The following is a 14,676-nucleotide window of genomic DNA, read 5'->3' on the forward strand; positions in this document are numbered from 1 at the left end:
AAAATATCCCATAAAATTTACCTAATTAAATTTAAAAATATCTCATAAAATTTACATATTTAAAAATTACATAAAACATTATAAATCACAATAATTAATAACTCAAAATATTTTAAAAATACAAATTAGGATAAAAAATGATTTGTTTGAATGTTGAAATCAGAAAGTGTCACGCACAAATTGAGACCAATAATAAAAGTACAAATCGACCCCGCAAAAATCACATTTTGTAATTATTATTCTGTCCAAAAAAAAAAAAAACATTTTCTCTTCTTCCCTTTAGTTTTTCTGATTCTGCAACAGACAAACATCACCGAAGAGAAAAAAAATAAAATAAAAAAAAACCTCCAAAATTAGCAACCCTAGTTCTTTCATCTTTCTTTGTAGTTGAATGGAGTCTCTTCAACGGCCTTTACACAGAAGAAAACTGTCTAGTGCCAATGGCTTTTCATTTTCGTCGAAACAACATCCATACGACGACGTTTTTACAGGTTCACAAATACCCAAGTTCGGAGCCCCGGTTGGAGCTCCGGATTACTCTGAGATTTTTGGAGTTACATCTCGTGGTTCATCGATTCCTGTGCTGGATCTCTCTAGGCTAAATGATGATGCTACGGTTTCAGATGATTGTAAAATTGATTATTCTAATATTTTTGGTGCTTTTGATGACCAAAATTATGATATTGCTGTGCCTTATGAAGACTTGTTTTCTAAAGCTAAACGAGGCAAACGTCCTTCTAGTAAATCCAGGTCAGTTCATTTTCCATGATTTTTTTTTGAGAGAAAATGAAGATTTTTGTGAACCTCGATGTGTCGAGTAGTAGTTTGAATCGGTAATGAGTTTGCTTTTGCGTTTTTTTTTTACACTTCATATTTCATGAATTTTTCCTTTTTATTTTGAGAGAAAATGAAGATTTCTGTTAGTTTTTGAGGCGAACCTAGTTTCTATAGATAATGATTTTGCTTTTGCGTGTTTTCTTTTTACTTTTTTTTTTGGGAGAGAAAATGAGGATTTCTGTTAGTTTGAATCGCTAATGTGTAGAGTAGTAGTCTGAATCGGTACTGAGTTTCATTTTGCCTGTTTTTTGCAGTTCATCATTTTTTTTTGCTTTTTTATTTTGAGAGAAAATGAAGTTTTCTGTTAGTTTTGGAGGCGAACATCCATGTGTCTAGTAGTAGTTTGAATCGGTAATGAGTTTCCTTTTTGTGTTTTTTTTTCCAGTTCATTTTCATGATTGCTACTCATTTATCGATTAGTTGTTTGAAATGTGTTAAACTTGCTTGTTTCTCTATATGTTCAGCTGATCATCTGTTTGTATCCTTGTAGCTTTTGTTGATATGCAGAAAAGAATATAATTGAAAAGAAATACAAAAAAGGAAAAGGAAAAGCACAATGATTTGAAGTTTATATGGCGCTATTTCATCTCTGTTCCTTACTTCTGGTTTTGCTTCAATTTGAACATTCTTAGTGTGCTTAACAAGTCCTTTTTATGTTTCTCTATTTGGTTCATTGGGGAATGGCTTTATTTTCGCGCAATATATTTAGGTGAGAAATATGTGATGTTTGTTCTGGTGGTGAACTGGTAAATTAGGCTTTTTCTGTAAGAACAGACATTATTGGTTGAAGCATTCAAATATTTCTGGTATGGAATATTCATAAGTAAATCTTTTTACTGAAAAAGGAATCTACCTGTAAATTCCCATTTGTTACTCATTCTGAAATGTGCCTGTCTGTAGCTTAGCTGGTAACCTGATATCCTTTTGCCTTTGTAATTGGTTGAGTTATGTCGTTTTGCACAATGTAAATCCTGCTCTTCGCCTTCTTAACGGAAGGTTTTAAGCCAAATTTGTTGTGATTTGATGTTTAATTACATGTCTATAGCGTTTAAAAGTATAAGCACTTATACATGCTATGTGCTCTGGAATTTAATGACATTTAGAATGTGCGTTGTCGTTACTCGGTCTGTTTTCTTACAGGTGGAAAAAGACAAACTTTCATATTAATTTGCAATTCCCTTAATTGCTTTTATCTTCTACGTCATTTCCCAGATTTTCTCAGAGTGTCTGTAACGGACATTATGTGTATTGGTTGCTTTTGGCACAACATAAGTTATGATGAGCACTTAGACGTGCTATGTGCTTTGGAATTTAATGGACATTTACAATGTGCGTTGTCGTTACTTGGTCTGTTTTCTCACGGGTGGAAAAAGACAACCTTTCATATTAGTTTGCAATTCCCTTAATTGCTTTTATCTTCTACGTCATTTCCCAGATTTTCTCAGAGTGTCTGTAACGGACATTATGTGTATTGGTTGCTTTTGGTACAACATAAGTTATGATGGTTTAAGCACTTAGACATGCTATGTGCTCTGGAATTTAATGGACATTTACAATGTACGTCGTCGTTACTTGGTCTGTTTTCTCACGGGTGGAAAAAGACAACCTTTCATATTAATTTTCAATTCCCTTTATTGCTTTTATTTTTTACGTCATTTCCCAGATTTTCTGTAACGGACACCATGTGTATTGTTTGCTTTTGGTACAACATAAGTTATGATGGTCTAAGCACTTAGACATGCTATGTGATCTGGAATTTAATGGACATTTACAATGTGCATTGTCGTTACTTGGTCTGTTTTCTCACGGGTTGAAAAAGACAACCTTTCATATTAATTTTCAATTCCCTTTATTGCTTTTATTTTCTACGTCATTTCCCAGATTTTCTCAGTGTGTTTTAACGGACGCTATTTGTATTGGTGCTTTTGGTACAACATAAGTTATGATTGATCCCTTAATTTCCCTTTTTTTTTTTTTTTTTTTTGGTTGCATGTAGGACTGCTTCGGAAGGATCCGATCAATTTAGTCCAAGTGGAAGGCAAATTGAGTCCTCATGTGAAGCAACTAATCAATCTTTGGATGGGCCAAAGCACTTTAACTTATCTTATCATAAGATCAGTCATAGAAGCCGAGATGGGTCAAATGGTATGACACAGATAGCTCAACTGCATGCTGTCCCTGGTTTTACGCATTTTATAGATGAAAGTTCTCATTTACCAAAGACTGATTCCTGTCAAGAAGCACCCTTTGTAAAAAGTGATGTACTTCGCCAAAAGAGTTTTAGTGGGGAGATATTTAAAGGACGTGATAGGAAGGAGGATTTGCATGCCCCAAAGCTACAAAGTGTAGATGGAGAACATCGCAACAGGAGCTTTAGTGGTGAAATATTTAAAGAAGGGCATGCTAGGAATGTGGATTTGCGTGTCCCCAAGAAACAAAGTTCAGATGGACATCGTAATAGGCGCTTTAGTGGGGAAATATTTAGAGAAGGACGTGATAGGAATGAGGACTTGCATGTCCCCAAGAAACAAAGTTCAGATGAAGTTCATCATGACAGGAGCTTTAGTGGGGAATTATTTGATGGACATGATAGAAAGGAGAATTTGCATGTCCCCAAGAAACAAAGTTCAGTTGGCGTAGTGAAGGTTGCAAGTGGATCTAGCTGGGATGCGTTCAATGATAAGTTTTTTAGTGCACGTGATGAATTTGACAGGAGATCAAGTTCCACTGAAGGGGCATCAACTTCAACCCCCATGGCCAATGACATCAAGGGCCAACCTTATCAATCTAAAATTTCTGGTCCTGATTTGAAATTTGGTGCATCTGGAAGGGGTACTCGTTCCACTGATTCTTCTCCACCTTCCTCTGATGAGGAACTTGATGCAAATTCGGCAGCTGCTATTTCTGCTGCCGCTTTGAAGAAAGCCATAGAGAAAGCTCAAGAAAGTATTAGACTAGCAAAAGAGCTAATGGAGAGAAAAAACGAAAGTGTTCCAGCTTCTCAGAAACAAAGGTCCAAAGGTAACTTAAAACCCAAGGATAATAGGGTTGAGTGTAACACAACAAATAACAGGGGAAATACTATAGAATTGCAGAGAAAAATAGGTATTGGATTGCCTCCATTTGCTGAGGTTTGCAGGGGAATTCCATCAAGCAAAGCTGATTTTGCTTCATGCTTCAATCTTAAAGACCAGCAACGGGTTGCTGGAAATGTTAAGCTGAATACCCAGACTGAAAATGTTGAAGCATCTCACAGAGATGTAGCAGGAACTTGGTTTCCGGAGCTGGTAAGTAGTAGAAAAGAGAATACTCAAACCTTGGCATCTCAACAGGTTGAGAGCAACAATCGCTCTCAACCATCTATGGAGAATAATAGACATGTATACAAGCTAAAGGAGATGAATACAAGTAACAAGACCATAGAGCTTAGCGAAGGACCTGATAACGCCAAATCAATGGGGGACATAAAGCCAACACTAAACGTTCTCGGGAAGGCAGAAGCTCCAGAGAAATACAAGGATACTTCTAATTCAGCTGTGATGCATGATTCTGAAGATTATGTAAATTCAGAAATCATCAATGATGATTCCTTTTCTAAGGAGAAAGGAAATTGTTTTGCTGAGTTGAAGAAGTCTGAAAACATGAAGATCAATTTAGAGTCGAAATTTGTTGAACAATGGAGTTTCAAGAACTTGCAGAATTCTCTGGCGCCACTTACTGAGGAGAAAATTGGGTTCCAAGAAATGGAGAATGATAATCTACCTAACAACGGAAAGATACCTCCAGGAAACGAGACGCTGAAGCATGAAGACTTGGAATGCAGAATAGCGCCGAAGAAGTTAGAAAATGTTGAGATGGAAGAAAACAAAAGTAGATCGAGAAGGAGCTCCGATGAAGAAGAAACTGACATTGTACGTAAGGAAGCCTTCTTATGGGTGGAAAATGATGAGAAGCCCCAACATGGCTTCGAGAAAGAAGGCATTGAGAGTAGACAGGATGATTTCCAAGGGGGACAGGACACCGGAATGTGGTCGCATGGGGTTCATGAGCATGAGCTGAGTGAAAACAAAATGACTTACTCCCATGGATGGGAAGAAAGTGAGAGAAAACATGAAGGATCTGAGAGGGAAATGCTTCAGAATATATCCACAGAGCGTTGTCAGTATGAAGCAACTGAAGACATAGAGAACCGAGCTGATAAATTCACACAGAATAGAAAGACTGAAGCAAGTCAGGAGGCCGAAGGAACTGATAGTGGGCTGGAAGCATCTGATAAGAGTGAGGATGATCAGGAGACAAGTGTGGCTCCAGGAGTTGCTGATAAACAGAATTCAAAGAAAGCTGTTAATGAGCCTGATCATGATGCCAGTACTTGTTCAAGAGAGATACAAGAAGATTGTGAATGTCAACTAGAAAATGATGACCTTGGAATAAGTCAGCAGGCAGTTGATTTTGAAGGGATACAAGGAGTTCCTGAAGTCATCAATGAGCATGATGAGTGTGAGAAGGATGGAGTAATTGAAGAGTCGTCCAGTTCTGGGGAGAAGGAGATAATGGAAACTGCTAGTGATCTCCAAAGTGCTAGTGAAGACGATGCCTCTGAGGGCATGGTGCAAGATACTTATGGGGCCTCATCTGAGGATGCCAAGGAAGTGAATCGTGGTTCCACTTGCATGAATGGTGCGAACAATCTTCCAAGTGAGAGAGTGGTGTTTGAGACAGAGAGCTTCTGCGATGTTATTCAAGAGAATGTCAGTGATAATGAATCACATTCTGTACCTGAGGTCGACCCTTCTGAAGAACAAGAGAATACCACATTTACTGACATAAACCTTGAACAGAGGTGCATGGATGAGACCGGTAGGGAACCAGAAGAATCCTCAAATCTTGATGAAGGGGAAGACTCTTGGGTCCGTGGACATGTAGAAAATGAGGAAACAATCAAGGGGGATAGTGTCGTTGACCAGGTCGAGAAAAACAAAGATATTGAAGCACCTCAGCAAGTAAAGAAGTCTGTTGAGAACTCAGAAGACTTAGAATGCTCTTCTTTACCTGGTCACGGCAAAGACAATAAACCAATGGACAGTGATGAAGAGGTAAAAGCAGAACTGCATGGGGAAGAGAACAGTCTTAGCGGAAATACTCTTGTAGAAGTGGAGACCAAAGAGTCACTGCAAAAAGAAGCGGAGGACAAAAATAATGGTAGAAAAACTGAGGTAGACATGAGACAGAGGGAAAGGGAAAAGGATAGAATAGCTGTGGAAAGAGCAATTCGTGAGGCCCGTGAGAGGGCTTTTGCTGAAGCCCGAGAAAGGGCAGAACGAGCTGCTGTGGAGAGAGCAACTGCTGAAGTTCGGCAAAGAGTAATGGCTGAGGCACGAGAAAAGCGTGAGAAGGCTTCTACAACTATCAAGGTATCAACAGACAAAGCTTCTATTGAGGCCAAGCTTAAAGCAGAACGAGCTGCTGTGGAGAGGGCAACAGCAGAAGCCCGTGAACGTGCTTTAGAGAAAGCTTTATCACAAAAGAGCATAGCTGAATTAAGGTCTCAAGCAGATAGAGACGGTGTTGAAAGATCTGCTAGTACAGCCAGAGAAAACGGGTTGAAGCACAGCCTTTCTTCTTCTGTGAGTATCATTCACATTTTTTCCTGCTTTTCTCCTAGTGCATATATTGTGACATACAGAGGAATAAATGGTTTGTTAAATGCAGGATTTGGATAAATTTGATGGAAGTAATAGTGAATCGGCTCAGAGGCGCAAAGCAAGGTTGGAGAGGCACCAGAGGATAATGGAACGAGCAGTATGTGTATCATAACTCTATTTGTAGATGCTTGTTCCTGGACGTTGTCCAAGCATATTCATTTTTTATTTTCTACTGATCTTTTCAGGCAAAAGCCCTCGCGGAGAAGAATAAGCGCGATCTTCTGGCTCAGAAAGAGCAAACAGAGAGAAATGTAAATTTCCTTGATATGAATAGTGTGCTTATGGAGTTAATGATGTTCACATATTAGTTATGCTTGCTTATACATGTGTTTTAATTTCAGAGACTAGCAGAAGCTCGTGATGCTGATATTAAAAGATGGGCCAGCGGGAAGGAAGGGAACCTACGTGCACTGCTTTCTACTCTGCAATATGTATGTATCCGATTAATGCGTGCCCAAGTATTTTGTCCCTTCTTTGTATTTATGAACATAAACAGGAGGGGGAGGCTGAACTGGTTTGAAATATCTCAAGATGCTACCTTAAAGTCTCTCTCGTTAGAAAAATGTTTATCGATTGATCTTCGAGAAACTAAAAGTTGGAGTGACTTTTTACGTCAGAAGTGCAATTGCAGTAATTTAGATTTTAGAATAAGTGGATGAGTCCCTTCCGACGCATTTTGTTTTTGAAGTTCATTGCACTGATCTTGAAATTTTTGTTCTGTTCAAATATATAACTTACATCATCACTAAATGCTCATTGTTTTGGCAAATGCAGATCCTGGGACCCGATAGTGGTTGGCAACCCATCTCGCTGACTGAAATTATTACAACTCCTGCTGTGAAGAAAGCTTACAGGAAAGCAACTCTTTATGTTCACCCTGATAAGTTGCAGCAAAGAGGAGCGAGCATTCAGCAAAAATATATTTGTGAAAAGGTTTTTGATCTTCTTAAGGTAATGTGTCTCTAGCTGTGCATGTTCTCTGATTGATTGTGCTGTTGCTCTTTTATTCTTTCCTATTTTATGGACTTGAATCTCATTATTTTCTATTTGTGAACCAAAGGCCGCATGGAATAGGTTCAACTCAGAAGAGAGATGACACAACGTTTTTGGAATTTCTGTGGCATCTCCACGCTGTCCTAGTGTTGGCAACCAACTTTTCAAGATGGAAGATGATGAACGAATTAAGGGTGCCTTAGTTTTGTCTTGTATATATATTGAACTATTGGACAATCTAATCTCGGAATTGAACAATAGCTCCTCAATTTGGAAATTCAGGCTGAAATGATTAATTTACAAAATGTGCAAATGCAAGGTAATTAAGTGTAACTGTAAAGAGGTGATTGACCTAAGCCCCCGGGTTAGCTCAAATAGTTTTTTTTTTTTTACTGCAAGATGCCGCAGGGCTTTATAAGGCATTCACTTCAGGGATTTTTTTGAGATCTTGTGATCAACAGTGCCGATTAATACCTTAGGGTTCCTATTCCTTCTCGAGATGTTTCTGCATATAAATAACATCTAAATGCCATGTCGGTGAAGACATCTGATATTAGAACAAAACAATCCCTTGACTTGAGAAGTTAAAACCTTGAGTTATATGAACAGACATAGCCATTAAGCTCTTTAATGGTCCAAGCAAAATACGATTTAAGAAGAAACTAAGCCATCACTATTAGATCAAACAATGCAATTACAATCCCATTACATGAAGCATAATTGCATTTTGTGCATGCATACGGTTCTCTGCTTGAGGGAACACAATAGAATTTGGCGCTTCAACCACGCCATCAGTGACTTCCACTCCCCTCTCTGCAGGCAAACAATGCATAAAATAGGCATTCCTTCCAGCTAATTTCATGAGTTCTTCGTCCACCTATTGACAAATGATAAGATGTCAGAGAAAGACATGCGTACAAGCTTCTGTATAGACTATAGAGGCAAGGAGTCTCTGCACAATATAGAACTTCACGAATTAATGTTATCATTCGCTATTGATTGTTCCAAATAGTCTATCAATATTAGAGAATTAATGTTATCATTCGCTATTGACTGTTCCAAGTAGTCTATCAATATTAGACGGGGTACCTCAATCAATCCACAAACACTAATAGCATCCTTCAAAAACTGGCAAAGACTTGCAGAACAACTTGTAAAGCATTCAAGTATCAGAATGCGATGCCTTTCAAATTTATCTAGTTATTACACAATTATCAGCCACTATTTCACTAGACCTGATGCAACCTTGTTCAGGATACCACAATAGTTAAGATCCAGGTCTGCCCCATCCACTAATACAAAAGATCGTAAACATATTGATGTGCAAGCAGAATCCAAGCAATGAGTATTCTCCCATTAGAGTTCCAAAAGGATTTAGAGTCACTAGCACACTGCTCTGTGTCTATAGAAATCTCTAGATGTGTTGTCCATTGAACTTCTATTTTTTCACGTTTAAGAAGGTAAGTGGTGATTCTAACACCTAGACTATATGCCGTCAGATCCAAAAAAGTAAAAGTTATTCTGAAAATGACAATTTCATGAGCTCTTGTTGGAGCCGAACAGCCACAATAGCTTAGTTCCACAGCAAGGGCCATTTCTGGACTAAGCCTCCTATATTACTGGTTTTGTCCGCATTTCCGGCAAGCAATTTCATAAAAGTTCGAATAGGTTTCTTGCACTACATGCACAAGTTGAACAGACTATAGCTTAGCTATGTAACGCTTCTACCTGGAATCCTTGAAAGACCTGACGGCGCTTTGCAGCTTCTTCCTTTTGTCCCATGCTAGCCCAGACATCTGAGTACACGACATCAGCTCCTCTAACAGCTTCCTTTGGATCATTAGTTATCTCAATTTTGCCTACTCCAGCCTGTTGTGCTTTCTTAACTGTTTCCTGGTCAGGTTCAAAACCTTTTGGACAGGCACAAACAAAGTGGAAAGGAATTACTGATGCCAGCAGCAACCAAGAATGCACTATGTTATTTCCATCTCCAATATAGACAACCTGAAATTTGCAGCCAACATTAAATTAGAAAAAATCATGTCACCAACACAGAAATTGGAATATCATCCAAATGTTTTGCCTGATAGAGCTAAACCTTAGTTCCTTCCAGCTGACCAACATGTTCAATTATTGTAAGGGCATCAGCCATAATTTGGCAAGGATGGTTGTAGTCTGTCAGACCATTAATCACTGGTACAGTTGCATATTTAGCAAGATCTAGAATGTCCTGCACCAGCAACAAAAAACAATAGATAAATATTATATTTTGCAGTTGGTATGAAATCGACCGGCTTAGAAAGCTAACCCTCCCATATCAATTACTCAGTTCAAATTTCAACTTATACAAACCCTGAAGAACATTTAGGACTGAATAATCATATGCTTGTAGCCTGTAGGGGAAGGCAACATCATTGAACTGTTATTTACTGGTAAGATATTAAGTACAAGATGGATCCAAAATTCAGCTCCAATGGAAAAGATCAAGAAACTCTCATTTCAACTAATTAAAAGGGGCAACCAAATATTTAGAAGGGACAATGCTGTGAAGGGCAGATTTAACAGAGGACGCAGAAGCGTGACTAGACAACTAGAACAAACAAGAGTGCTAGCAATGCTTCACATGGGCTGATAGGGTACTGAAGTGCACCAGAAAGTAGCCAAAATAGGAAACTCACCATGTACCAGAAAGAAGTAAAAACAGAAAACTCACCAGCGTACCTGATGAGCAAAAACTCGAGCCATAATGATATCATTATAGCCAGACAGAACACGAGCAACATCACGAGTTTCTTCCCGCTTACCCATCTGTATGTCATCTGGTCCCAAATATATAGCGTGGCCACCAAGCAAGTAAAACCCTGTCTCAAAGGAAACCCGTGTCCTCATGGATGGCTTAGCAAATATCATCGCCATTGTTTTACCTTTAAATGGGAGATATGTCCTCTCTCCTGATTTTATAAGTGCTTTCACCTCTTTGGCTCGATCCAAGATGTTCAAAATAGTAGATTTGTTGAAATCGCTGATGTGCAGAAAGTCCTTCTGATTGGCATTTGCTGGAACAGAAAAATAAGGAGATCAGAAGAATCTTCTTAGGTAGCAACCCCAATCTTACAGGACGACATAACTTAAGCATAAGTGGCAGGGCATGTTCTCACTTCTCCAGCGATTTTAAATAAAATATGGGTTGATCCATCATCAAACATGAGAAACTTTAAGAAAGCACTTCATGTTTCACGTTTCAAAAACTAGAGGACGATATTTTGTTCTCTAATTTGTGTTTGATATATCACGAAAATTTCATTAATATTACACCAAGATGATGTAAAGTTATATACACCAAGGATTCTTATTCCAACTACAATCACTTATCAGGTCGTCTTCTCAACTGTCTATACAACAAGGTCTTCACAATTTACACCAAAAAACAGTTTTTAATTCTCTAACTTCGTAGTTTTTAAGCCAAAAGCAGTCCTTTTGGTCTTGACCTCAAGAATTTTTCACATTTCTTAAGGAAGTAAAAACTTAGCAGGAATTAAAATGATCATGAAGCATTCATAGCACTCTGGGTGGGGTGTGTGTGTGTGTGGGGGGGGGGGGGGGGGGGGGAGGGAGGGAAATAAATGGTTAAAGCTCAACTATTTGTACCACTTCAAACAGCACATGCATTGTCATTGGTTTTTGGACCCCTCCACATCTAACTAGTAGGTCGGAAGTTCGAGTCACACCGGAGGTAAGTGTGAAATCCAAGGTTGATCCAAAGGACCATAATGGAAACCAAAACATCAAAAGCTGCAAGGCAAAACGGACTTGATAGTTGATAGACCAAATGAGAAGGGATAAGCTAAATGAAAACAACATTTTCAAGCCTAAATACAACTGTAATACTCCCTCCGTTCAATTTGTTTGTCTTACTTTCCTTTTCCTTTTTAGTCTGTTTAAAAAAAATGTCACATGGCATACATTTTACACATCTTGAATTTCTTAAAACTCCGTGCCAAGTCAAAACAAGACAAAACATTTTGAAGCAGAGGAAGTACAAAGATAATGGTAAATACTTACACACACTGGGTTTTTATGCCAAATCATATAAATTTACTATAACTAAGTGATTTAATGAGGTGAAAACACATGTTAATATTATTTTTTTTGGATGAAGTAAGATAAAATACAGGTTAATTAATCATGGTTAATTGTTAAAAGCTTATGTAAGGCAGTAAATCAAGCAGAAGTTAACAAATTTCTAGGTTTACACACATTGTTGATTTTAAACACACGCTAAATCCAAATGTCATATCACTAAAATTGAAGGATTGAAAAGGAAAATGAGAAAAAGGAGGGAACCATTTCCATTGACTGAGCAAGTGACACGTTGACGGGTGGCCGGAAATGTGATCGGAGAAGGTGAAAATACGCCGGAAAAGCGAGACGACTGAATGCCGGAGAATGAGGTGGCATCGGATGATGGGAGAGAGAATGATAAGTGAGAGAATATGGCGGCCATTGTTAAAGCGAACTGGATTTGTTTTTAGTTTGGGGAAAAGTTAGCTTTTTTTAACATGTTAATAAACCCTACTCAAGCATAAGTTTCGCCTACATCTGTCAGCTTTAATTGTCTTCAATTAACGTTAAAACGATCGTAATCCTACACCAAAAATGTTACGTGATACAATTGCAACAATTAGGAGCCGTTTGGCCATGATTTGAAATCACGGTTTGAAATTTCAAATTATATCTTTTTGGATGATTTGAAATTTCATCTGATGACATAAAATCATGAGATGAAATTGCATGTTCAAACACCTACTAATGATTGCAAATAAAGTACTTGCTAAAACAAGCAAAAGATAATAATCATAAAGATACTCTAATGTGTAATCTAGTGATTAATGAAATGTATATGAAAATTAGGAGATTCAAGTTCAAATGCTAGCAAAGATAAAATAATATTAGGTGACTTCTAAATAATAATAATAATAATAATAATAATAATAATAGACAAAGCTATTTGGTACCTATACTGATGAACGGTGATAGGCACCTAGTGAAATAGTCAAACGCGGACAAACAAGCCCAAACACTATTTTAATTGAAAATAAAAATAGGTTAAGATCAAATCCTAAACTTCAACATCTGAAATTTATTAATTTGAAAAAAATACCAAATCTCAAATGTGGATTTGTAGTTGATTATAATTATGTAAAATCAACATTTGTTTAATTAATTGATACATTGATTGACATGATGCTTTTTTCCTCAGATGTTTCACAACAAATGAAAAGCACAATTATACCTTTAATTGATTTTGGACATTCATCTTGTTGACTGTGGTCTATTTGGATATCAAGTTCCACCTGGAGATTCAGTAGGCGTTTGGACATGATTTAGCTAAAATTAATGTAAAGTTTAGTTGAAAAAGAATATCGGAAAATTAAATTTGTATTTAGAATTTTAGATATGGTTATATAGTTGAAGTTTTCTAAGTGAATATTTGAAAAACTCCTAAAATCTATTTCTCAAATTTCAAATTCTATATTTCAAAGTGTAAAATTGAAATATGAGCCAAATCTTATTCATGGTCAAATGTGCTCTTAGGACGTAACACTCTAAATTGAGCTATCAAAGTAAGGAAGGATTAAGTTTCCAAATGGTATCCATAAGGGCGTTCTTGATGTTTTGGTCCCGCTTAGTAATTTGTTTTAAAAAAAAGCTTTGGCTTCAGAAAATTCAATAGGCAAAGCTTTTGCTGCCCGGGACATAAATTAGTTTTGTCTATAAGGCAGAAGTTTAGAACATTTCAAGACAGGGAACTTGCTCAATTAATCACAAGTCCTGCCTTCTAAGCAAGAGGTAGAACTTATGTCTGATGGACAACAGAGGCAAAATTTTTGTTGCCTATGAGACATAAGTTCTAGCTTTTTCCTATAAGGCAAAAGTTCAGAATATTTTAATACTATGAACTTGTACAATTAACCATAAGTTATGTCTTGTATAAATAAAAGTTAGAACTTATGCATGATGGGCAACATAAGTTCTTCCCAGTAAATTTTTTCAAATGAAGGTCATTTTTTAAAAAATTTATTATGCAAATACAAAAATTTAAGACCGAACACTTTTGGGACACCGCGCGTAACTTCACGGTGACGGCAATTGCCAAAGCTTTTCTATTTCTGTTACTTCCCACCGTATTCTCAAGCAATCCCAAGTACTATTTGGCCCAACAGAGCATCCATCCTCACAAGTGGGTCACAGTTTGCACGATTTTCCTTATTAAGCGGTGGTCTTTAATTTTTGTCCCTTAATTATTTATCTTTAATTTTTATTCTTCGCCTAATACTCGAGGTTCTGGATTTGAATCTCGGTTCAGTCAAAAAATAACTAAATTACAAGACAGAATTTCATAGCAAAATTAGGCCTATTCGAATAAAAGTTTAAAGCCTAACTTTTGTCCAAAATTAAGTCTATCAGGACAAAAATTAGGCCTTAAGATACAAATTTGCCTTAGGGTAAGCTTTAGTCCAAAATTAGGCTTTAAGGCAAACCTTGCATTCAGGTCTAATTTTTGTTCGAATAGACCTAATTTTTTGGCGAATGTTAGGCCTTAAGACATAGGTTCCGCGAAAGGCTTGCCTCGTAATTTTTTTTTGACTGAACAGGAGTTCAAACCCAGAACCTTATTGTATTTTCGGTCACTTTAAGTGAGGAATAAAAATTAAATACCAGTGCGTTTGAAGGACAATCCGTACAAAAAAAAAAAAAAATCATGTGAGCTGTGTTTGTGAACAGAACATCAATAATAGAGGCCAAACTCAAATTTCAGAAACGGACCTTATGTCTGACATTTTTTTGCACGGATTGCCCTTCTTTTGGAGTGGTCTTTAAATTTTGCCCCTCATATTTGTGTTCTTTAAGTTTTACCCTTCGCTTGGATACCTGAGGTTCTGGGTTCGAACCCCCGCTCATGCATAAAATAAAAAAATAATTTCGCAAGACAGGGGTGGGGGAAGTGTATGCCGAATCCGGCATACAATCCTTAAGGAAAAACTAAAGTTATGCCGGAGGGGACAGACTTTGCTTTGAGACATATATTTTATTTTTTTTACTTTTCAAGGCAAACTTTTAATTATGCCTTAAGGAAAAG

General features: G+C 37.3%; 2 protein-coding genes across 2 annotated transcripts; one reads left to right on the forward strand and one right to left on the reverse strand.

Annotated features, from left to right (window-relative positions):
- The first annotated feature begins 242 nt into the window (after positions 1–242).
- Positions 243–7,868, forward strand: LOC132628043 (auxilin-like protein 1). Its single transcript, XM_060343732.1, has 7 exons — positions 243–750; positions 2,834–6,464; positions 6,550–6,639; positions 6,728–6,793; positions 6,884–6,973; positions 7,317–7,493; positions 7,603–7,868. The coding sequence occupies exons 1-7, from the start codon at positions 392–394 to the stop codon at positions 7,636–7,638; spliced, it is 4,449 nt and encodes a 1,482-aa protein (XP_060199715.1). The 5' UTR covers positions 243–391; the 3' UTR covers positions 7,639–7,868.
- A 220-nt stretch (positions 7,869–8,088) lies between these two features.
- LOC132628044 (ornithine transcarbamylase, chloroplastic-like) lies at positions 8,089–12,118 on the reverse strand. Its single transcript, XM_060343734.1, has 5 exons — positions 11,880–12,118; positions 10,257–10,591; positions 9,634–9,765; positions 9,264–9,539; positions 8,089–8,412 (listed from the first exon to the last, which is right to left on the reverse strand). Exons 1-5 carry the CDS (start codon positions 12,037–12,039, stop codon positions 8,230–8,232), a joined length of 1,086 nt encoding a protein of 361 aa, XP_060199717.1. The 5' UTR covers positions 12,040–12,118; the 3' UTR covers positions 8,089–8,229.
- Between the last annotated feature and the right edge of the window lie 2,558 nt (positions 12,119–14,676).

This window comes from Lycium barbarum, chromosome 2, assembly GCF_019175385.1.
Source record: "Lycium barbarum isolate Lr01 chromosome 2, ASM1917538v2, whole genome shotgun sequence".
NCBI classification, from domain to species: Eukaryota; Viridiplantae; Streptophyta; class Magnoliopsida; order Solanales; family Solanaceae; genus Lycium; species Lycium barbarum.